At 45.3% G+C, this 25,239-nt stretch overlaps 1 protein-coding gene across 1 annotated transcript in view; it reads right to left on the reverse strand.

The window, feature by feature from the left end:
• Nucleotides 1-25,239, reverse strand: part of wdfy4 (WDFY family member 4) — a 328,629-nt gene that overhangs the window by 249,769 nt on the left and 53,621 nt on the right. The window contains exons 13-19 of the mRNA XM_070865753.1: nt 24,758-24,848; nt 20,865-21,079; nt 15,564-15,676; nt 10,538-10,757; nt 7,103-7,179; nt 4,761-4,979; nt 332-510 (exon numbers count right to left, since the gene is read on the reverse strand). Of these exons, the coding sequence (XP_070721854.1) occupies nt 332-510; nt 4,761-4,979; nt 7,103-7,179; nt 10,538-10,757; nt 15,564-15,676; nt 20,865-21,079; nt 24,758-24,848 (1,114 nt within the window). The remainder of the gene's footprint in view (nt 1-331; nt 511-4,760; nt 4,980-7,102; nt 7,180-10,537; nt 10,758-15,563; nt 15,677-20,864; nt 21,080-24,757; nt 24,849-25,239) is intronic.

Below are 25,239 nucleotides of genomic sequence, written 5' to 3' on the forward strand. Positions count from 1 at the left end.
ACTGCACGTTTGTTAAATTACATCTGCAATGTATGCACCAGTGAGAATGCTCACAGGTTTGTGGAGCTGTTGCATTGTGAGTGGCTTAGCCAGTCACGTGATGTTCACAAGACTCAGTAAAACTCCAGTCAATTGGGTCTAGGTCATCCACCATGAGGTAGGCGGTTGTGAGCCTTATGGACGAACTGGTAATGTGCAGTGTGATTGTTAAACCTTTCCAATAAGAACTAGTTGGTTTATTAACAATGTGTTGCTGTGAATTCTTAAGCAAAGAACCCATGAAGCAAATACATTACAACATCCATTCAAAATGAAAAGCCACATGATCCACCTTGGCTGTTCCTACGATTTTTCCATTTAAGTATGCCAGCACAGTGCTATTTCTTCGAGCATCCTTGCTCAGCACCACGGCTAAGTGGTGCCACTGATCGACAAGTAAGTGCTTGGAGATGTTGAATTCAACCGAGGTTAGTGCAGAAGACTGCTGGGTCTGGCACGAATCATTCCAATCTAAAATGCACATTAACAACAAGAAGAAATATTCAGGTGGTAGTATTAAGACATTTTGTAGAGTTCATGTAAATGTCACTGCCAACAACTTGGGTCATTTCTCTTCTACCTACTACCTGCGGAGCGCTGTTTAAACTGCCCTGAACCCAAGGCATGTTGGGGGTTGTGGAAAACCAACACATTTGAGTTTTAGGCCTCAGCCGTGCCATTGGAAAGAGCTGCAGTACGAAGGCCGTGGCTTTCTCCAGGGGGAGAGAAGGGAAACTAGAATATAAACCTCCTTGAGGCAAGCATTAGCAAAGAGTACTCAAAGCGAGCGGGCAGGACATCCTCCGAGTCATGGATCAGAGATAGATAAGAATGGGAGATAATCCAAAATAACAAATATAGGCAGTGGGGTAAACCTTGAGGGCTGGAAATTCGGTATGGCCCGCTTTGAGGCGGTGATACTACTGGGCGGTACCTTTAGCGGCGGGCGATGTCTACCACCTCAAAGTGCGATAATTAGTTGAATCGCACCTAGAAGAGAGTGGAGTGCTAAGGGCTCCTCTTCGGGCGCTAACGGAGTGATAGCGCAAGAGGCCGATTCAATTTTTGGTGCGAGGATGCCGGCATCCTAGCGCCTGAAGATGAAAAGAAAATCCTGTTGAAAAATTCAATAAACCTCACCCACTCCTAAATAAAAGTTGAAAAACTGAAATTTCAGCACTTACCTTGCAGTCCGGACAATATCACCCTGGGATCGTCGCCGGACCGACTGCTTTCCCTGGCCGGTCTTAGCACCAGGCGCTACCGCAGGCGAGAGTGTGAATTTTGCAAATGTGGGGCTACGGGGGCGTTGCATACTTGGTGATGTCACCCAATGGGCGGGGCTAGCGAGTGCAGCGCAAACTGTCAGTGTCGCTGCTAAACCTTCACTGACGTTCGCGGCAGGCGCTGACAGCGCGGCGGGAAGGCGGGAGGGGCTTAGTGCCCAGTTGGCGCCAATCAAACGAATTTCTAGTCCCGAATGTCCCAATCCAAACGTCAACCAATATGGAGGCAATGATAGGATGTTGCAGTGACTCGTAGCAAGGGAAATCTCCGAGCAGAGTCCCATGCTTACATCACACCAGTGACTACACTTCAAAAGTACTTCATTAGCTGGTAAAGTGCTTTGGGACATCCTAAAGTGGTGAAAGGTGCTGTCAAATTGCAAGTTCTTTCGTTCTTTCTTCCTTTGATGGAATAAAGTAAATGGAAGCTTCATTGCAACGCTGCACTGACCACACTTTGTCTAGAAGTTAAAAAATTCCCATTTCAGTTTCCTCCGCATGAATATACAGTTCACATGCTTGAGGTAGGAGTTTATTCCTATTTTATTCCCATGCCGTTGAAACACCTCTGAATATCTGGCTACAGGGGCTTGGGTGGTGGCTTGGAGTCACCGCCTTGGGCACAGGAATGGGCGAGCAAGCAGGACTGACATGCCATCAGACCCAATGTTGGCAACAGGCAGGTAATGAGTGTCCAATTTTCACTATCAGCGGTAACAGCAAGTTAGTGCCATTTCCCTCCATGTTACAAAACAAAATCTATTATCACTTGATGTTGAGGTCCACCAACAAGGTTAGGTTCCTCATGGAGCTGGTCTCCAGTCATCCTGGTTCATCCCTCGCCACTGGACCAAGACCTAGCTCTGTCAAGCCCGTGTGGTGGCTGATGTGCAACGGTCACCACACGTTAAAAAAATCCATGCACAGGCATCTTCCACCCCCTCAATTGGAGTTCAGGACTGGAATATCGGGTTCTTCATTGAAACATCTGTGAACTCATGTGGAAGCAAGTCATCCTCGTTCGAGGGACCACCTATAATGGCCTCATGAAGCCTCACACAGCTTCATCCGCATTCGAGCCCCATTTCCCCATTATTTCAAGCCCCGTGCAAGTGCAGACTTGTGCACCCTCCTGTGAGAGAGGCGCACTTGCCTTTTTTTGGGAGCATTGCATTGACTCGTTGAAGTTGTTTTTTATTACCATACTGCCACTTAGGCACCACTGATGTTCTGTTGTTCTACTGTGCATTACTCTGTTCCCACAAGTCACAAATAGCTTCAATTATTTGAGGAGAAAAGTTTAATAAAAGGACAGGTGACCTGAAAGTTAGAAAGAAGTTGGTGAGGTGCTACAATGCAATGATCACACTAATAACTGGTAATGTAGTTAGAATGTTGATGGTCAGGTCATTATCACTATGCAGTGTGTGGGAGCTTGCTGTGCACAAATTGGATGCTGTGTTTCCTACACTACAACAGTGACTACATTTCAAAAGTACTTCATTAGCTGGTAAAGTGCCTTGGGACATCCTGAAGTCATGAAAGGCGCTATATAAATGCAAGTTCTTTCTTCCTTCATTTGATGGAATAAGACAAATGGTAGCTTCATTCCACCACAATTTGTGCAGAAGTTAGCCGTGATCTTATTGAATAGCGAAGGAGGCTTGAGGGGCCATATGGACTATTCCTGATCCTATTTCTTATGTTCAAAAAATGGCTATTTCAGTTTCCTCCGCATGAATATACAGCTCATTTGCGTGAGGCAGGTATGTTTTATTCTCGTTTTAGAATAATGTACATGCAAGCCAAAATGAGTGTGCAGAGTACAGAAGTGAGTATTGCTATGTATCACTTTGTTCAACCCTGAGTCTCACCTGTCTCTCGCCCATGTTGCTAGGTATCATCATGTGGTGCCGAATTAAGAAATGGAAATAAAGCAGAAATCTCAGCTCTCTTGTTGCCAAAAATTCAGAGTAAAATTAAAATCGTAAATTATTTTGAATCCCCCCTGCACATGATTGTGCGGAATAGAATAATATTGAAGTTGGGATAAATGTAAATATTTCAGAAGGGATACCAATTACTCTATATCACTAGGTATAATTCTTGCTGCAGTAACAGGATGTCTCTCCCCCCTACTGAATTCGTACTGAGCACTAGAGAAGATACAAAAACGATTTACTAGAATTATACCAGAACTGAGAGGTTATACTCATCAGGACAGATTGAACAAGCTGGTGCTCTTTCCTCATGAAAAGAGAAGTCGGAGAGGTAGCCTGATAGAGCTCTTCAAGATTATGAAAGAAAGAAAGACTTGGATTTATGTAACACCTTTCATGACCACCGGACGTCTCAAAAGTGCTTTACAGCCAATGAAGTACTTTTGGAGTGTAGTCACTGTTGTAATGCAGGAAACACAGCAGCCAATTTGCACGCAACAATGTGACAATGACCAGATAATCTGTTTTGTTTTGTTGATTGAGAGATAAATATTGGCCAGGACACTGGGGATAACTGCCCTTGCTCTTCTTCAAAATAGTGCCGTGGGGTTTTTACATCCACCTGAGGGAGCAGACGGGGCCTCGGTTTAAAGTCTCATCCGAAAGATGGCACCTCCGACAGTGCAGTGCTCCCTCAGCACTACACTGGAGTGGCAGCCTAGATTTATGTGCTCAAGTTCCTGGAGTGGGACCTGAACCCACATCCTTCCGACTCAGAGGCGAGGGTGCTGCCCACTGAGCCACAGCTGAAAGGGTTTGATAGGGTTGACGTAGAGAAGATGTTTCCACTTGCGAGCATAACCAGAACTAGGGGCCATCAATATAAGATAGTCACTAATAAATCCAGGAGGGAATTCAGGAAAACGTCTTTACCCAGAGAGTGGTGAGAATGTGGGACTTGCTACCACAAGGAATAGTTGAGGCGAACAGCACCGATGCATTCAAGGGGAAGCTGGATAAACACATGAGGGAGAAAGGAATAGTTGAGGGGGTTAAATGAAGAGGGGTGGAGGATGTGTGCGTGCAACATAATCAAGCCTGTTGGGCTAAATGGCCTGCTTCTGTGTTGTAAATAATTTGTAACTTTGTACAGTTCCACGAGCATCAACCACCATCCAGTATTTCACTTAGATAGTCCAATGCATTGCGTTGAGGAGCAGGAACCCTGGTCCATTAATCCCCTCCTTGGTCCAGGGGCATTGAGGACCATTGCAGTTGAATTCTTGCCAGCCCGATTGAGATAAGCTAACCTACAACAGACTGAAGATCACACGTGCGATCCCCCTTCATGGCATGGCTCAATTCCCACAGTAAGAAAAGCATTTACCAGTTGAGCTTATGGGAAACTACTACAGATCTACACCAGTGTAATACCAAGTATAAATTCGCCATTTCTAGTGTTCAACATTGTAATAGAAGTGATAGTGCACCGTACCCAAGGGTTCAAACACCTCCTCTTGTGTGGAAATGACCAACTGATTCTCTGGCGCTGAAATGCTGATTGATAAACAAGTGTAATCTTTTTCCATTTTGGACATGTGACGGAAGAGTGTCAGGAAGCGAATGGGATGGGCATCGAAAGCAGAACTGAAGCTGCTGATCATGAACCATGTGGAGTGAGTGAAGCCAGCAGGCGGTGGAAAGCCCCGGCAGCCTAGGAACAAAAGCAGAAGTCAGTCAGTAACCGGCAAGTGTGCTTGCTTCCTCGCTGAGGTTTTGAGCGTATCAAAGCGAATAGAATTGCAATGTGCCACACTCCTTCTGCACACCTGTCACGAGGGATCGGCATCAGACGCTGCAAAATCATGATGAACCTTTATGAAACACTGGTTCGGCCTCAACTGGAGTTAGTGTGTCCAATTCTGGGCACCGCGCTTTAGGAAGGATGTGAAGGCCTTGGAGAGGGAGCAGAAAAGATTGACGAGAATGGTTCCAGGAATGAGGGACTTCAGTTATGTGGATAGACTGGAGAAGCTGGGGTTGTTCTCCTTAGAGCAGAGAAGGTTGAGAGGAGATTTGATCGAGGTGTTCCAAATCATGAGGGGTCTGGACAGAGTAGATAGAGAGAAACTGTTCCCATTGGCGGAAGGGTCGAGAACCAGAGGACACAGATTTAAAGTGATTGGCAGAAGATCCAAAGGCGACAGAAGGAAAAACTTGTTTTACGCAACAAGTGGTTCGGATCTGGAATGCACTGACTGAGAGGGTGGTGGAGGCAGACTCAATTGTGGCTTTCAAAAGGGAATTGGATAAGTACCTGAAGGAAAAAATTTGCAGGGCTACGGGGAAAGGGCGAGGGAGTGGGACTAGCTGAGGTACTCTTGCAGAGAGCCGGCACGGGCTCGACGGGCCGAATGGCCTCCTTCTGCACTGTAATCATTCTATGATTCCATGATTCCAACCCACGCTAGCTGCATAGCAAAGCTCCATCTGCTTAGTAGTGGGCTTTAGTCAGAACTTAAGAAGGGCATCCTCTACCGTATTATCATTATGACTATTCCAATGATGTCCTGGCAGGCCTCCCACTTTCCCCCATGCAAAGCTCTGCTGCCTATGTTCTAACTCACACCAAGTCCCGTTCACATACCAGTCCTGTGCTTGCTGAACTACATTGGCTCCCAGTCCGGCAATACATTGAATTTAAAATTCCCATCCTTTTTTTCAAATCCTCCATGGCCTTGCCCTTTCCCTTGCTCTGTAATCTCCTCCAGACACCCCAAAATTCCTCACGATATCTGCGCTCCTCTAATTCTGCCCACTTGAGCATCCCCGATTATAAATTATCAGTGGCCGTGCCTTTTGTTGCCTGGGCCCCAAGCTCTGGAACTCCCTGCCTAAACTTCTCTGCCTCTCTCTCTTTCCTCCTTCAAGACACTCCTTAAAACCTACCTACAACTCTCCGAGATTTCTGCGCTCCTCCAATCCCGGCCTCTTGCGCATCCCTGATTTCTATCATCCCACCACTTCCCTCTCTTCTAAGATGCTCCTTAAAACCTACCTCTTTCCTGTCCTAATATATCTTTAAGTGGCTCTGTGTCAAATTTTGTCTGGCAACGCTCCTGAGAAGCACCTTGGGATGTTTTAGTACGTTAAAGGTGCTATTGAAATGCAAGTTGTTGTTGTACCATTGTGAATCTCTCCACTTCCAGAACCAACCACTTTTATTGGCTTACTGAACAAACGCTACAAATGTGCTGCCAATTGGTAGGCTGCTTTCTGCTGTGAACATTGGGGTTAATGTCAAGGGTCAAGGGTAGGGTTAGGGTTAGGTTCAAAGTTTCTCCTATCAATAAAGCATAGATTGGGATAATTGGTGCCTTGGATGAGGACAATATAATTATTAACTTAATTTGCACCCTTACCATGTATTAAACATGCACCATGGGTACCATAATCTCCCTGAGCTTGCTTGATTGACTTAGGGAGTTGGGGAGGAATTTCCAATGGCCTTGCTTGAAATTGGACAGTTTTTTTTAAATCACATTATTTGCTTCGCCGAGGAGTAGGTGATTATGGAGCGAGTGCATGAGGTCACCCCGTCTAATGGATAGGCTGGATATGGATGGGGCTTTCTTTTCCTGCATTCAGTCAGAGTTATTGATTGTGTTACATTGATGATTAAATGAAATTAAACAACCATTCGTAAAAACAATAAAAAGGTCTTTGTGGGAAATGATTGGACTAAAGAATCTCAGCCGTGGTTATCAGCATAGAATTAATCACCATCTAAAACGGGCACAGTTACAATCCAACAAAGCATAGAAACATACTCCTTACCGTTCCCAATCCCACCAACGATCGGAGATTCCGCATTAATCCCCATTACTGTCGCCAGTGTGGGCAGGAAACAACACCTGGCAAAACATTCAAACTGAGAGTTAGGTCTGGTGCCATTGGAGATCATTCTCCCCTTTTAATTTAATTGCATTTTACGTTCTTTTCTCTTTAGCTCTCCCTGGGTGATATGCCATCCCCGCCCTTTCATTCTCAAGACCCAATTCTGCTCTCAACTCTGCCCTTGAAAGATGTGCAAAACCCCAGGGTGAGTTCTCCCTTCCATCTTGTGGTGAAGTACCTGACCTCCCTTGTCACCACAGGTAACATCAGGAACATGCTTCATGGGCACATGGATGCCATCCTCTCTGCCTCTCCACCTCCTTTAAGACCTTCCTTAAAACCTACTTCTCTGAGCAAGCTTTGCCAATTTACCAGCCAGGGAGAGAAGTTGAAAATGAGCCTGAGTGCTAGTTTTCCATCATAGATTTTTTTTGAGAACTGTGCACATACTGCAGTAAGTACTATCTCCAGGATGCACTGCAGCAACTCGCCAAGACTTCTTCGGCAGCACCTAACAAAACCGCGACCTCTGCCACCTAGAAGGACAAGGGCAGCCAACGCATGGCAGCATCATCACCTCCACGTTCCCCTCCAAGTCACACACCATCCTGACTTGGAAATATATCACCGTTTCTTCATCACTGGGTCAAAATCCTGGAACTCCCGCCCTAACAGCACTATGGGAGCACCTTCACCATACTGCAGCGGTTCAAGAAGACTTGAGAGGAGATTTGATGGAGGTGTTCAAAATCATGACGGGTCTGGACAGAGTACACATAGAGAGAAACTGTTCCCATTGGCAGAAGGGTCAAGAACCAGAGGACACAGATTTAAGGTGATTGGCAAAATAACTATCGGAGACATAAGAAAATACTTTTGTACACAGCGACTGGTTAGGATCTGGAATGCACTGCCTGAAAGGGTGGTGGAGGCAGAATCAATTGTGGCTTTCAAAAGGGAGTTGGATAAGTACCTGAAGGAAAATAAATTTGCAAGGCTATGGGGAAAGGGTGGGGGAGTGGGACTGGCTGAGAGTCAGCACAGGCTTAGCGGGCCGAATGGCCTTCTTCCGTGCTGAAACCATTCTATGATTCTATTCTATAAGACCACCTTCTCAGGGGAACTATGGCTGGGCAGTAAACGCTGGCCTTGCCAGCGACGCCCACATCCCATGAATGAATTTGTAAAAATACAGAGCGGGGCTGTTTCATTCTCCTAGATGCACAGGCACTTTGTTTTGTACATATGCATGGCATATTTTGTTAAATGCACTGCCACAATCTGGCTGTGGACTGGGCAAACATTGACAACCCTATCTTCACAATGAGAAAATGTAATGCACGTAAACAGCAAGGCACCATCAGCTTTAATCTTCCTTCCTTGCGGATCCACCATCTGCTGACACACCACTCATTAGAAGTTAATATCTGTAATTACAACACTGGGATTGCTAGACCTTGAATGGAAGCCAGGTTAGAAATGCTGTCGTAAGTCTACTTGTCATTTCACAACTGGCTGACTGATGAAAAGCTTCCAACCCAGAGCGAGACTAAAATCTCATCTGGCTGTTACGACTGTTGTCTTTTGGTATCAGGCCTCAAGAGGTTAATTACAATTTTCCAGATGCCCCATACTCCATGGTGGCACTCCCTCTCACCTCTGACCCCAAAGGTCGTGGGTTCGAGTCCCACTCCAGAGCCTGGAGCATGTAATCTAGGCTAACACTTCTGTGCAATATAAAGAAAAAAAAGAGCATCTTAATGACCACTGGACGTCTCAAAGCCCCAATGAAGTACATTTTGGCGTGTGGTCACTGTTGTAATGTGGGAAACGCGGCAGCCAATTTGCGCACAGCAAGCTCCCAAAAATAGCAACGTAATAATGACCAGATAATCTGTGTTTTTGTTATGTTGATTGAGAGATAAATATTGGCCAGGATACCGGGAATAACTCCCCTACTCTTCTTCGAAATAGTGACATAGGATCTTTTACATCCACCTGAGAGATGAGACATTAAATAGAGGCCACTTTTTCCCCTCTAAGGTGGACGTAAAAGATCCCATGGCACTATTCAAAGACAAGAGTTCTCCCGGTGTCCTGCCCAACATTCATCCTTCAATCAACACCAATAAAACAGATTATCTGGTCATTTATCTAATTTGTGGGACCTTGCGTTGTGGTAATTAACTGCCGTGTTTCCCTACTTAACAACAGTGACTGCATTTCAAAAGTACTTCATTGGCTGAGAAGTGCTTTGGAATGTGAAAGGCACTATATAAATGTAAGTCCTTTCTTTTCTTTCTAAGTTCCCAACGTTAAGTCTCTCACGGAATTCTCTTCTTTCTCACTGGATACATTTCATGTTTGTCCCTCCTTTATTCACCAATCCTAGAGCACCGAACCATCTTTGCCCATTTCAATTTTCTCTCAACTCAGTGAATCACAGAATAGTACATCATAGAAGGAGGCCATTCGGCCCATCGAGTCTGCACCAGCTGTTTCGAACAGCAGTCGAGTTAGTCCCACTCCCCCACTCGTTCACCATACTCCTGCAATTTTTTCCCCTTCAAGTATTTATCCCATTCCATTTTGAAGGCTGCTGTTGAATTTGTTTCCATCACCCTCTCAGGCAGTATATTCAAATCCTAACCACTCGCTGCGTAAAAAGGTTTTTCCTCCAATCGCCTCTGGTTCTTCTGTCAATCACCTTAAATCTGTGCCCTCTGGTTATCGACCCTTCAGCCATTGGAAATAACTTCTATTTATTTATGTTTGTATAAGCCACAGGTTGCTGGCATGAATTCTAACTATGCAACGTAAATCATTTTTGTAAAAATTTACTTTACTGGGCTGGTTCAAGGACGCTCCCTCTTTAGTGTCAGCTGTGGCTCAGGTAGCACACTGGCCCCTGTGTCAGAAGGTTGTGGGTTCAAGTCCCACTCCAGAGACCTGCGTACAAAATTCCAGGCTGACACTCCCAGTGCAATGCTGAGGGAGTGCTGCACTGTCGGAGGTGCCGTCTTTCGGATGAGACGTTAAACCGAGGCCAAGTCTGCTCTCACAGGTGGAATTAACAGATCCCACAGCACTTCATGATTTTGAACACCTCTATCAAATCTGCTCTTCGCCTTCTCTGCTCCAAGGAGAACAAGCCCAGCTTCTCCAGTCTATCCACGTAAATGTACTCTCTTATCCCTGGCACCATGCTAGTAAATCAGATTGATGAAATTTTAGATTTGATTTGATTTTATATGTGCCGCACTGCTTTGCTCACCGGTGAACACAGCTCTACCAGGATCATCTCTGTGACCACGTTAGTCTGTACCACAGTGATCAGTGCCTGCGCTATTAGTGATTGATATCTCTGTTTCATACCCATAGCCAACAACGGACATGTCAAACTCCGCAAAGGAGGGCATCGTGGATGATTTAGTTGGATGGAAATGCCGGGAAGACATCACGGAGACTAAGCTCATGACCCGGTGTCGCGGTATTGCCGTGCGCTTTGGCACGCAGGATAAACTGAAACCCAGTCTCGGTCTGTTCTTGGAAACGAGTGAGCCTCTCCGGGTGAAGCTTCCCCTCTGCCCCAGGTCTGTCTCGGAAATGGAGAAAGAAGAGCCATGCGTTAGAATTGAGCCCCGCTTTCAACAGTATGTGCCCATAAATTAACCACTTTAAATTCATTTCAACAAGTGAGCTTAATACATGAATCAACACACACTTAACAAGTTCATTATTACCGATAACTAACTGACTAACTCGTGAAGAATAAGCCGCTGTTATTCCTTTAAGTCAATAGAATTCATTTTTATTTTTCACACATTTACATGATTGAGGAATCTATAACATGCCTTTTCACTTTATGTTTACGATGAATAAATTTTACGACATTTGACAGAAAATGCAATAAAATGCTGAAGTACCTCACTCTGAAAATTGCTGCTAACATTCAGGTGGGAAAGAAATCTTTGAGCATTCGAACACGTGTTAAAAAATAATCCATTCTGCTGAAAAGATGATTTGTGCAGCTCTGGATATGGAGACACCTGTTCTCAGCCTTCATTTTGTTCTGCAACAGGGGGTTTTACCTGAACCCAGTTCTTTATTTGTATAGTACAAATGTAGGCAGGTTTTGCTCAAGAAGGAAGAACAGTCGGAGCAGAAAAAATTAAGTGCCACAAAATGAATTCATGAGCTCTTTGTGCATAAGGGAATGAAACCTATCAGCCAAGATATATATGTTTGTATAAGCCATTGGTTGCTGGCATGAATTCTAATTATGCAACATAAATCATTTTTGTATAATAATAATTTACTTTACTGGACAGATTCAAGGGGGATGACTCATCGGGGGAGAGCAGCAGCAGCCAAGTTCATGGCACCATGGCTGGCTCTGTTGTACAGGAGGGCAGGAAAAAGAGTGGGAGAGCGATAGTGATAGGGGATTCAATGGTAAGGGGAATAGATAGACGTTTCTGCGGCCGCAACAGAGACTCCAGGATGGTATGTTGCCTCCCTGGTGCAAGGGTCAAGGATGTCTCAGAGCGGGTGCAGGACATTCTGAAAAGGGAGGGTGAACAGCCAGTTGTCGTGGTGCACATTGGTACCAACGATATAGGTAAAAAAAGGAATGAGGTCCTACGAGACGGATTTAAGGAGCTAGGAGCTAAATTAAAACGTAGGACCTCAAAAGTAGTAATCTCGGGATTGCTATCAGCGCCACGAGCTAGTCAGAGTAGGAATCGCAGGATAGCTCAGATGAATACGTGGCTTGAGCAGTGGTGCAGCAGGGAGGGATTCAAATTCCTGCGGAATTGGAACTGGTTCTGGGGGAGGTGGGACCAGTACAAACCGGACGGTCTGCACCTGGGCAGGACCGGAACCAATGTCCTAGGGAGAGTGTTTGCTTGTGCTGTTGGGGAGGAGTTAAACTAATATGGCAGGGGGATGGGAATCAATGCAGGGAGACAGAAGGAAACAAAATGGAGACAAAAGCAAAAGACAGAAAGGAGATGAGTAAAAGTGGAGGGAGGAGAAACCCAAGGCAAAAACAAAAAGGGCCACTGTGCAGCAAAATTCTAAAGGGTCAAAGTGTAATAAAAAGGCAAGCATGAAAGCTCAGTGCCTCAATGCCAGGCTTATTCGGAACCCAGGAGAGGGCTCTGAGCTAGACTACACTCCAAAAGTACTTCATTGGCGGTAATGTGCTTTGAGACATCCAGTGGTCGTGAAAGGCGCTATATAAATGCAAGTCTTTCTTTCTTTCTTTCTATTCTTTCTTTATCTGGTTGGCCGAGGACCAAAGACCAGGAGATATATGCCATGTTCCCAGATTAACCCATAATCGCTCAGTCTGCAGTCCGCACCTCCTCACTCAACACAGCTCAGGCGGGGGCTCGAGCAAAAGTGGATTCAGACCTGCACCCATGATTGGTCTACAGCACTCCAAAAATGGGATTAAAGAAGAGAGGGGATGAGAGTAGCAGGTTGCCAACTTCTCAAAAAGCGTACCAAATATTGAGAAAAATACTATGAAAAATATATTTACCATCTCTATTCATCCTTTGTGCAATAAACACTTTAAAAGGTCAGGTAACCCATCTTAAACCACCCCTGTATGACAAAGGCATAATGTAGACATTCGGATTTAATCTGTTAAATTAAAATGCATTAGCTCAATGCAGCAACTCCAAAAAGCTGCTAGCCTCGGATATTGGTGCCTGTCTAAAGTAATATGCACACTTTTAATCCCATCATTGTCCTCGTTGTAGTTAGTGTCGCTCAGTTGGGTTATATTCTTGCCTCTGTTATATTATTTCCCACATTACAACAGTGACTTCACTTCAAAAAGTACTTCATTGGCTGTAAAGCGCTTTGAGACGTCTGGTGGTCGTGAAAGGCCCTATGCAAATGAAAGTCTTTCTTTCAGATATAAACTAAGCATTACACAGTTGAGCTCACAGAGCTTACTCAGTCCAAAAACTATTCTATCGTCACTAAGATTCAAGCTCCACTCGAGCACATAATCTCGGCTGATGCTTCAATGCAGCAAACTAAGGGAGTGCTGTGTTGTCAGAGTTGCCACGAGACGCGAATAAAAGGAAAGGTTTGTCTTTTCAAGTGGGTATAGAAGATGGTGGGTTAGAATTTCGCCTTGCCACCCGGGCGTAAGACGAGCATTGGGAATCGCCTGCCCACTACAGAGGACCGCGTGTTTTCAGTTCCATGGCCTCCTTCTGTGCTGTAAACTCTTGTGGTTCTGTGATCGGTGAGTTCAACATTTTTACCTAGTGGGAGCTGCCATTCCATTACAGGCATCTGAGGGAGGGTACTCAAGGCATCACAGGGGGTGATTTTCTTGGGTCTGTGCCAACGTTCCCGCTGAGTTGTGTGGCCGCGCAGTGGTCCGGAGGTCCAGTGCACGCCGCTCACCGGCTTCTCAATGCAAGAAACCGCGCAGCCACAAAAATGTGGATGGGCTGCGCAGCCTGTTAAAGGGACAATGCACCAAAATTGCAGGTGTAATGTATGCACCTGTGAGGATGCTCACAGATTGGTGGAGCTGTTGGGTTGTGAGTGGCTTAGCCAGTCGCGTGATGGTCGCAAGACTCAATAAAACCCCAGTCAGTTGGGTTCAGGAGATCCACGATGAGGCAGGTGGTTGTGAGCCTGGTGGATGAACTGGTCACGTGTAGTGTGATTGTTAAACCTTTGCTAATAAACCAACTAGTTCTTAATAGCAATGGGTGCTATGAATTCCTAAGCAAAGAACCCTTGAAGCAAATACATTACAACAGGGAACATTGATCTGTGCCCAGGTGTACTGGATATTTTACACGTAGCCAATACCAGGAGGTTGGCTGGGTCACAGCCCATGCAAATGAAGCCACCAGACTTTCCTCTATCTAAATGAAAATGAGGAAGAGATCCTTTACACTTGCGCTCGGAATCACCCGATATTCCGACGTTTGCTGTGCCCAGATGATCCAATGGACCTGGCCACAGACCTAAGAGAATCTGCCCTAAAGCCTCATCAACTAAACTCACCCTAGCTGCACCTTCTCCCTCAGCACTTCATACTGAAGTCTATGGACTCTGCCTCAGTCACTGAGACTTGCTTAACTGCACAGAATGACACAAATCATATAGGAGTAATGTAGAAGGGTCACAAATCCACTGCCAAGAATTGTCATTTACTGTAAAAATGAATGCGAAATATAGCGAACCAAAGAGCACATGTTAATCATGGAGCACATGGATTCACAGCACCAAGGGAGGCCGATGAGCCCATTACACTGGTGTTAGTGTCAGCTATTCAACTGGAGCTAGTTAGCGCTATTTTCCTACATTTTCCCCATATCCTGCAACACTTTCAAATATCTATGCAATTCCTTCATAAATTATATTATGGTCCCTGCCTCAGTAAAGCATTCTATGTTATCGTAACACTTGCTTCTAACCTCCCCCTTGTTCTTCCGTTGATAATCTTCAATCTACGAATCAATGCCAACATTGCTGTTTCAAATTTATTTTGGAACAGAATTCCATTGCAGCCCAATTCAAAGTCATTTTGTGCTAAAAATGAATAATCTAAAACTATAAAATTAAGTAACGTAAATAGGTGTCAGCCTTGGCTCAGTTGGGAGTCAGAAGGTTGTGGGTTCAAATCCCATGCCAGAGACTTGAGCACACAATTTAGTCTGGCACTCCAGTGCAGCACTGAGGGAGCGCTGCACTGTCAGCAGTGCCGTCTCAAATGAGACATTAATTCAAGGCCCTATCTGCCTTCTTGGGTGGATGCAAAAGATCCTAGGGCACTATTCAATGTCCTGGCCAACACTTATCCCTTAACCAACACCTAAAACAAATGACCTGGTCATTTTTCTCATTGTTGTTGGTGGGAAATTGGCTGCTGTGTCACATCACAACAGTGACGACACTTCATACGTATTTCATTGGATGTAAAGCGAGCGCTTAGAGACGTCCTGAGATCATGAAAGGTACAATAACATGCAAGTCTTTTTTACTTTAGAACAGTAAATCGAGAAATAAATGGTATTATCTGATCGTTTGAATGAAGTGACTGAAACATGAGAAGATGTGTGATATCAAAGGTGAACAATGCTGGTTAATAGATAAAAGATATATCCTCTTTTGTATTAAACTTTCGTTAGCTGCAAAGCTCACTCAAATTTTTTTTATTCCCACTTGCAACCCTTTCTGTCAGCATACATTCCTAATGCTACAAGATTTAGTCAAGTTCTGAGCGTAAAGTACAAAGAAAATAACGAATAAGCATGTATGCGGAAATATAGTGCTGCTCTGGTACCAATTTCAAAGGTCCTACCAATCCTCGGAGGGTTCCAGCTCAGGTCATTCTTACCCGCCACATCCTTACCGTTGGAAACACTCCAACGCCTAGACAGATCGCTTTGATGTTTATCAGACGAGTTACACATTCGGGTCTTTCCAATTGCACAATTCAGTGGATCTCCAAGGCGCAAGAAGTGTCTGTGAATTGTAAATCAGAAAGCAGTAGAATCATAGAATGATGGAGCAAAGAAGGAGACCATTCAGCCCATCGTAGAGTTTGGTCGAGCTCTCCCATTAATCCCAATCCCCCCGCTCTTTCCCCATAGCCCTGTAAATGTTTTCCCTTCAAGTATTTATCCAATTATCGTAAAGTGTAAGATGCATACAAATCGCCCCACTGGCTAATATTTATATTATTTGAGACAGGCTTTCTGGTACTTTCACAAAATTTAACAATAGTTTTCTGACAAATTTCATGAAAATTAAAAATGGCATATTCTTCTGATGAGACGCTAAGGTCGCAACTGTTTGACACAACAATTCAGGTGGAGTTAAAGATCACATTGGGATTGGAAGATAAGCAGGAAGTTATCCCAGGTTCTTGGCCAATATCCATCCCTCACCCAACACCATCTAAATAGATTAACTGATCATTTACATCAGTCCTAGCTGCACACAAAATGGCTACCCTGTTTTCTTGCATTTCGGTCTTTGAGCTTCAAACAAATTCACTGCACCTGAAGCATTTTCAGATATTCTGAGAGATGCGGTAAGGCGCTATGGGAATGCAAGTCTTTCTATGTTGCAGCTGTCAGAAATAGAAAGCAACAGTATTTTTATCGTGCGGTGTGTCAAGCTCATTAATTCCATTATTGGATTCTTATTAATGGATCCACTACAGACCCAATCCACGTCCGGACAGGGGTCAAACAGGGCTGCGTCATCGCCCCAGCCCTCTTCTCAATCTTACTTGCTGCCATGCTCCACCTCACAGTCAACAAGCTCCCCACTGGAGTGGAAATAAACTACAGAACAGTGAGAACCTGTTCAACCTTCGATGTCTCCAGGCCAGGTCCAACCTCTGGCGTCACGCTACAGTACGCAGACGACGCCTGCGTTTGCGCACATACAGAGGCTGAACTCCAGGACATAGTTGACATATTTACTGAGGCATACGAAAGCTTGGGCCTTATGCTAAACATCAGCAAGACAAAAGTCCTCCACCAGCCTGTCCTTACTGCACAGCACTGTCCCCCAGTCATCAAGATCTACGGCGCGGCCCTGGACAATGTGAACCACTTCCCATATCTCAGGAGCCTCCTATCAACAAGAGCAGGCATTGATGACGAGATCCAACACTGCCTCCAGTGCGCCAGTGCAGCCTTTGGCCGCCTGAGGAAAAGAGTGTTTGAAGACCAGTCCCTCAAAACTGCCACCAAGCTCATGGTCTACAGGGCTGTAGTAATGCCCGCCCTCCTGTATGGCTCAGAAACATGGACCATGTACAGTAGACACCTCAAGTCGCTGGAGAAATACCACCAATAATGTCCCCACAAGATCCTACAAATCCCCTGGGAGGTCAGATGCACCAACATTTGCATCCTTGACCAGGCCAACATCCCTAGCGTTGAAGCACTGACCACACTTGCTCAGCTCCGTTGGGCAGGCCACATAGTGCATGCTAGATACGAGAGTCCCAAAGCAAGTGCTCTACTCGGAGCTCCTTCACGGCAAACAAGCCAAAGGTGGGCAGAGGAAACGTTACAAGGACACCCTCAAAGTTCGACATCCCCACTGACACCTAGGAGACCCTGGCCAAAGACCGCCCTGAGTGGACGAAGCGCATCCGGGAGGGCGCTGAGCAACTCAAGTCTCGTCGCCGAGAGCATGCAGAAATCAAGCGCAGGCAGCGGAAAGAGCATGCAGCAAACCAGTCCCACCCTCCCTGTCCCTCAACGACTATCTGCCCCACCTGTGACAGAGACTGTGGTTCTCGTATTGGACTTTTCAGCCACTAAGAACTCATGTTAAGAGTGGAAGCAAGTCTTCCTCGATTCCGAGGGACTGCCTATAATGATGGATGATGACTTCCATTATTAGGCATGGGTCTTGTTTGGGCTACAGTTGTACAGGGCCTTGGTGAGGCCACACCTGGAGTATTGTGTACAGTTTTGGTCTCCTAACTTGAAGGACATTCTTGCTATTGAGGGAGTGCAGCGAAGATTCACCAGACTGATTCCCGGGATGGTGGGACTGACCTATCAAGAAAGACTGGATCAACTGGGCTTGTATTCACTGGAGTTCAGAAGAGTGAGAGGGGACCTCATAGAAACGTTTAAAATTCTGACGGGTTTGGACAGGTTGGATGCAGGAAGAATGTTCCCAATATTGGGGAAGTCCAGAACCAGGGGTCACAGTCGAAGGATAAGGGGTAAGCCATTTAGGACCGAGATGAGGAGAAACTTCTTCACCCAGAGAGTGGTGAACCTGTGGAATTCTCTACCACAGAAAGTAGTTGAAGCCAATTCACTAAATATATTCAAAAGGGAGTTAGATGAAGTCCTTACTACTCGGGGGATCAAGGGGTATGGCGAGAAAGCAGGAAGGGGGTACTAAAGTTTCATGTTCAGCCATGAACTCATTGAATGGCGGTGCAGGCTAGAAGGGCTGAATGGCCTGCTCCTGCTCCTGCACCTATTTTCTATGTTTCTATGAAGTTTATTTTCTTGGTTTTATATTGCAATGTTTGTCATTTCCATTCGACAGTTTCTCTCATATAAAAATCAGATTTGTACAATAGAATAGGGCAACTTTTACTCATTACGCTGGGGTACAAAGGAACATTTGGGTGCAGTGAATCGAGGAAAATTGAGCAGTGAGGATACATATGCCCACCTGATTCTTAATCCATTATTCTCTTGTTTTTCTCTCATTATCAGGTAAAAACATAACCAGCGAGAGACATGGGCCAGTTTCGGTATCAAGGTTCCAATTCGCTGTACTAAGACTTGCATTTATATAGCGCCTTTCACCACCTAAAGACCTCCCAAAGCATTTTAAGAACATAAGAAATAGGAGCAGGAGTAGGCCATTTGTTCCGCCGTTCAATGAGATCATGGCTGATCATCGACCTCAACTCCACTTTCTTACCCGATCCCCATATCCCTCGATTCCCTTCGAGTCGAAAAATCAATTTATCTCAGCCTTGACTATACTCAATGACTCAACATCCACAGCCTTCTGGGGTAGAGAATTCCAAAGATTCACCACCCTCCGAGTGAAGAAATTCCTCATCTCAGTCTTAAATGACTGACCCCTTATTCCAAGACTATGACCCCTGGTTCTAGACTCTCCAGCAAGGGAGAAACAACCTCTCAGCATCTACCCTGTCAATCCCCCAAAGAATCTTACATGTTTCAATGAGATCCCCACTCATTCTTCTAAATTCCAGAGAGTATAGGACTAATCGGCTCAATCTCTCCTCATAGGACCAAACTTTCCATCCCAGGGATGAATCTAGTGAACCTTCATTGCACCGCCTCGAAGTATGTCCTTCCTCATATAAGGATACAGACATTGATGTACTTTTGAAGTGTAGTCACTGTTGTAATGCAACATTGAAGCGCTGACAACACTCGACCAGCTCCACTGGGCGGCCACATTGTTCGCAGGCCTGACACAAGACTCCCAAAGCAAGCGCTCTACTCGGAACTCCTTCAGGGCAAACGAGACCAAGGTGGGCAGAGGAAACGTTACAAGGACACCCTCAAAGTCTCCTTGATAAAGTGCAACATCTCCACTGACACCTGGGAATCCCTTCCAAAGACCAACCTAAGTGGAGGAAGTGCATCCGGGAAGGTGCTGAGAACCTCGAGTCCCATCGCCGAGAGCAGAAACCAAGCGCAGGCATCGGAAGGAGCGTGCGGCAAACCAGTCCCACCCACCCTTTCCTCCAACCACTCTCTGTCCCACCTGTGACAGAGATGGTAATTCCAGTATTGGACTGTTCAGTCACCTAAGAACTCATTTTTAGAGTGGAAGCAAGTCTTCCTCGATTCCGAGGGACTGCCTATGATAATGTAGGTGCCAATTTGCACACAGCAAGCTCCCACAAACAGTAGTGAGATGATGGCCAGATCTGTTTTAGATGTTGGTTGAGGGGATAACTATTGTCCAGGGCATATGGACGGAGAGGATACACATAAATATCAGAGCCCTGCTGATTTTTAAACCATTATTCTCTTGCTATCAGGGAGAAACATAACTAGCAAGAGACATGGGATAGATTCTCAACAATTGTAACTATCACTGGAGCAGGATTGGAATTGACACGGTTCTGGATGAGGGAGCAAGAACTGTACCAGATGCACAAGAGATTCACCTTGCACTCAACTGTGAAATTTATCACTGATATTAACATTTACAACTCCTCTCTGCCTTACCACCACACTGCCCCAATAAAATGAACCATTTCGTCAGAAAGTGACATATGTGACCGGTTATTAAAAGAGCAATAATGCAACAACTTCAACAAAAAGAACTTGCAGTTATATAGCGCCTTTAAAGTAGTAAAACATCCCATGGCGCTTCACAGGAGCGTTACCAAACAAAATTTGATCGAGAGCCACATGAGGAGATATTAGCACAGATGACTAAAAGTTTGGTCAGAGATGTAGGTTTTAAGGAGCGTATTAAAGGAGGAGAGAGAGCTGGAGAGGCAGAGAGGTTTAGGCAGGGAATTCCAGAGCTTGGAGCCTTGGCAGCTGAAGGCATAATACAATATTGAAACGGGCTTTACTAACTGTATCAAAACATATTCCGCATCAGTGAGAGTGAGAGTGTGTGAGTGTGTGAGTGTGTGAGAGTGTGAGTGAGAGTGTGTGTGAGTGTGTGAGTGTGAGAGTGTGAGAGTGTGAGTGAGTGTGTGAGAGTGAGAGTGTGTGAGAGTGTCAGAGTGTGAGAGTTTGAGTGTGTGTGAGAGTGAGAGTGTGTGAGAGTGTGAGAGAGTGTGAGTGTGAGTGAGTGTGTGAGTGTGAGTGAGTGTGTGAGTGAGTGTGAGAGTATGTGAGAGTGAGAGTGTGTGAGAGTGTGAGAGTGTCAGAGTGTGAGAGTTTGAGAGTTTGAGAGTGTGTGAGAGTGAGAGTGTGTGAGAGTGTGAGAGTGTCAGAGTGTCAGAGTGTGAGAGTTTGAGAGTGAGAGTGTGTGAGAGTGTGAGAGTGTGTGAGAGTGTGAGTGTGAGTGAGAGTGTGAGAGAGTGTGAGTGTGAGTGAGTGTGTGAGTGAGTGTGAGAGTATGTGAGAGTGAGAGTGTGTGAGAGTGTGAGAGTGTGAGAGTGTGAGAGTGCATGTGAGTGTGTGTGTGTGTACAACATATGGACAGACTGTACCTCAGTATTGGTGGATCAATAGCCTGACAAGCCAGCTTCTCGAAGATCCTGATGAGAGGTAAGTGTATGGGATTGCTGTTATCGGCCAATGCCTCTGTGCAACGATTTACCAGGATCGCCAGAAGTCCTGATCCACACAAGGCCTGGCGGCTCCTTTCCGATTTGACTAGCGATAGAATGTAATTAGCCACGGCATATTGCAGCTCCAGGGCTAGCTGAAGGGGACAGAAGATAAAGGTGTTATTGCTCATATAGCAAAGTAGAAGACAGACTCGGGGTACTGAAACACGCGGCATCCTATTGTAATGTTACCCTGTGATGAGCTTTTTTAAAAAAAATGGCATTTTAAAATTAATATTCAAACAAAGCCTCAAGCTACGAATATGTTACATATTAATTGCACAAATGACCTATTTTTAACATACTGTTAAATTAGCAGAGGCGTGCATTGCACGAATATATTCCTAAAGGAGTGGGGCTGCAACTGGCTATCCATGTTTGGACACATACAGAGAACGTCCCTCCCTGTTTAATGTGAAAAGCGAGAAGCTGGGAGTGTCCATTGCTAACATTGGAAACATTGAAAAATACATGTGTCAAATGCCATTAGAAGGTCCTCTGAATAATTTGGGTTGGATGAATAAGAGCGGGAGAAGGCTTCTGTGGAGCATTATCACCAACACAGACTAGTTGGGCCGAAAGGCCTGTTTGCGTGCTGTCAAATTCGATGTAATTTTAAAATATGGATTTACATCTGGATTTTTTTTTTAATTCATTCAATCATGAAGTGTGAGCATCACTGGTAAGGCCAGTATTTATTGCCCATCCCTATTTGCCCCTTGAGAAGGTGATGGTGAACCGCCATTGCTGTAGGTCTGGAGTCACGTATAGGCCAGACCGGGTAAGGGCGGCAGATTTCCTTCCGTAAAGGACATTAGTGAACCAGTTGGGTTTTTACAGCAATCCTGTAGTTTCATGGTCACCGTTATTGCTGCGAGCTTTTTATTCCCGATTTATTTAATTTTCCAAATTTAAATTCCCCAGCTGCCGTGATGGGATTTGAACTAATGTCTCCGGATAATTATTCCAGATCTCTGGATTACTGGTCCAGTAACATAACCACTACACTACTGTACCTGTTGTAGTTGGGTTTATACTAAATCTTGTTTCAATTCCATGTGTTGGGAGTCAACCTACTCGGGGTGATCTTACACAGGGAAGTCAGAATGACCTGACCTCTCCCCCCTCCTTTCCCCCCGATTTATACTGCCACTTTTGCATAGAAGCACATCCCAAATCATTTCATATCATCGTGATAATATGCGCTCTCATCACCTTTGCTACCCCACTGCTGGTGCACGCTCCCTGCACATACTTAACCAATGTGTAGAGGCCAATTATTTGTTCTATATGTCAAAATATTATTTTGTCCAATTAGATTTATTTGTAGGCTATGGCCTCCAGAACAGTGGCTTCGGCTCAATGATGAACACTTGACACAAGTGCCCACTGTTTTGTGTCACTTAGCATGTGACACATGTGTAAAAAAGGTTGGTGAACATCAGTCACAATCTGTGCCACTTCACACGTAAACAGTGTGTCAGAGGAAAAGAAAAAAAAAAGACTTGCATTTATACAGCGCCTTTCACGACCACCGGACATCTCAAAACGCTTTACAGCCAATGAAATACATTTTTTCGGAGTGTAGTAATGTGGGAAACAAGTTTGCGCACAGCAAGTTCCCACAAACAGCAATGTGATAATGACCAGATCATCTGTTTTAGTGATGTTGATTGAGGGATAAATATTGACCAGGACACCGGGGATAACTCTCCTGTTCTTCTTCAAAATAGTGCCATGGGATCTTTTACGTGAATTTGAGAGGGCAGACGGAGTCTCAGTTGAACGTCTCATCCAAAAGACGGCACCTCCGGCAATACAGCACTCGCTCAGTACTGCACTGGAGCGCCAGCCTAGACTTATGTGCTCAAGTCTCTGGATTGGGACTTGAACCCACAACATTGATCACAAAATAATAAAATATACATCAAAAATATGTTAATTGTGCGCATGAAAATAAGAGTAAGTTCACTGTTCCCATAGTCAGAGGGAGGGCTTGTCAGAGAATTGGGACAACAGTGTTGTCATCATCATAGGCAGTCCCTCGAACGAGGATGACTTGCTTCCACATGAGTTCACAGATGTTTCAATGAAGGACCCGATATTTCAGTCCTGAACTCCAATTGAAGGGGTGGAAGATGCCTGTGCGTGGATTTTTTTAACGTGTGGTGGCCATTGCACATCAACCACCACACGGGCTCGACAGAGCTAGGCCTTTATCCAGCGGCAAGGGTTAACCAGGATGACTGTTGTAGCCTTTCGCTGAACGACACTCACTTGGAGTGTACATATATACTGGGAGCAGGGATTGGGTGAATATACCTTATATTGTATAATCAGAGCACGCACCGGGGACTGATGGTTCTTGGAAAGTAGACCAAAGAGATCCTGTGTGAATTAACATGTGACTTAGATGCAGGAAGAATGTTCCCAATGTTGGGGAAGTCCAGAACCAGGGGTCACAGTCTAAGGATAAGAGGTAAGCCATTTAGGACCGAGATGAGGGGAAACTTCTTCACCCAGAGAGTGGTGAACCTGTGGAATTCTCTACCACAGGAGGTTGTTGAGGCCAATTCACTAAATATATTCAAAAAGGAGTTAGATGTAGTCCTTACTACTAGGGGGATCAAGGGGTATGGTGAGAAAGCAGGAATGGGGTACTGAGGTTGCATGTTCAGCCATGAAGTCATTGAATGGTGGTGCAGGCTCGAAGAGCCGAATGGCCTACTCCTGCACCTATTTTCTATGTTTCTATGTTTCTAACACACCAGACCTGATGCCGATAAGCAACCCACTGTCCCTACGTCACTGGTTCACTGTCTGTATCCACTCTGGGATTCAGAGGTTGCGTAATACGTTGAATTGTGAGATATTGTGGTGAATTGTGGGATATTGTGGTGAATTGCCAGCAGCTCTATCACAACACGTGGGGAGTAAATGCCAGCAAAGGGGGGGGGGGGGGGGGGGGGGGGGGCAGAAAGTCACATAATTCACCTGAAGGTATTGGCTGTCAGCTGTGGCTCAGTGGGTAGTACCCTCGCCTCTGAGTCACAAGGTTGTGGGTTCAAGTCCCACTCCAGAGACTGGAGCACGTAAGTCTAGCCTGACACTCCCAGTGCAGTACTGAGGGAGCGCTGCACTGTCAGGGGTGCCGTCTTTCGGATGAGACGTTGAACGGAGGCCCCGTCTGCCCTCTCAAGTGGACATAAAAGATCCCATGGCACTATTTCGAAGAAGAGAAGGGGAGTTATACCCGGTGTCCGGGCCAATATTTACCCTTCAATCAAAAAAAGAGATTATTTCGTCATTATCACATTGCTGTTTGTGGGATCTTACTTGTGCGCAAATTGGCTGCTGCGTTTCTTAAATTACAACAGTGACTGCACTCCAAACGTACTTAACTGGCTCTAAAACGCTTTGAGACATCCGGTGGAAATGTAAGGCACTATATAAATGTACGTCTTTCTTTCTTTAAAACCAGCTGAATAATGGGAATCGGACTGAAATACACCAGCAGAATCAAAGTGGTATTTGTCACGTTTAGCACAGATCAATCACAATTAAAATCAAATAAATGATGTTTGGTGTTAGGCACCGCTTCAATCACAACATTGTAGGATGCTATCCGGGAGTGTACAGCGATCTCACAAGAGTTGTGACTGAAGGGTGTGACACCGGGTGCAAACAGTAGACTGCTCTGAAAATCTGTAAACGGTAAATTATTGCAGTCTCCATTTTGATCATACGCATGGCAATAAAACATTGATAGATACCTGAGGGATTTCGTCACAGTTTATATTTGGCAATAGGTCCATCATGATGCAAATAGCACCTGGATGGACAATCATGGGGTCTGCAGCCGACCTTCATAAAGATAAACACACACATGTGAATCCATGTCATTAGCTATTTTATTACAAAGGACGCCCTCAAAGCCTCTCTGATAAAGTGCAACATCCCCACTGGCACCTGGGAATCCCTGGCCAAAGACCACCCAAAGTGGAGGAAGTACATCGGGGAGGGCGCTGAGCACCTCGAGTCTCGTCGCCGAGAGCATGCAGAAAACAAGCGCAGGCAACGGAAGGAACGTGCGGCAAACCAGTCCCACCCTCCCTTTCCTTCAACCACTGTCTGCCCCACCTGTGACAGAGACTGTAATTCCCATATTGGACTGTTCAGCCACCTGAGAACTCACTTTTAGAGTGGAAGCAAGTCTTCCTCGATTCCGAGGGACTGCCTATGATGATGATAATAA

Source organism: Pristiophorus japonicus, chromosome 22, assembly GCF_044704955.1.
Source record: "Pristiophorus japonicus isolate sPriJap1 chromosome 22, sPriJap1.hap1, whole genome shotgun sequence".
In the NCBI taxonomy this organism is placed as follows: Eukaryota; Metazoa; Chordata; class Chondrichthyes; family Pristiophoridae; genus Pristiophorus; species Pristiophorus japonicus.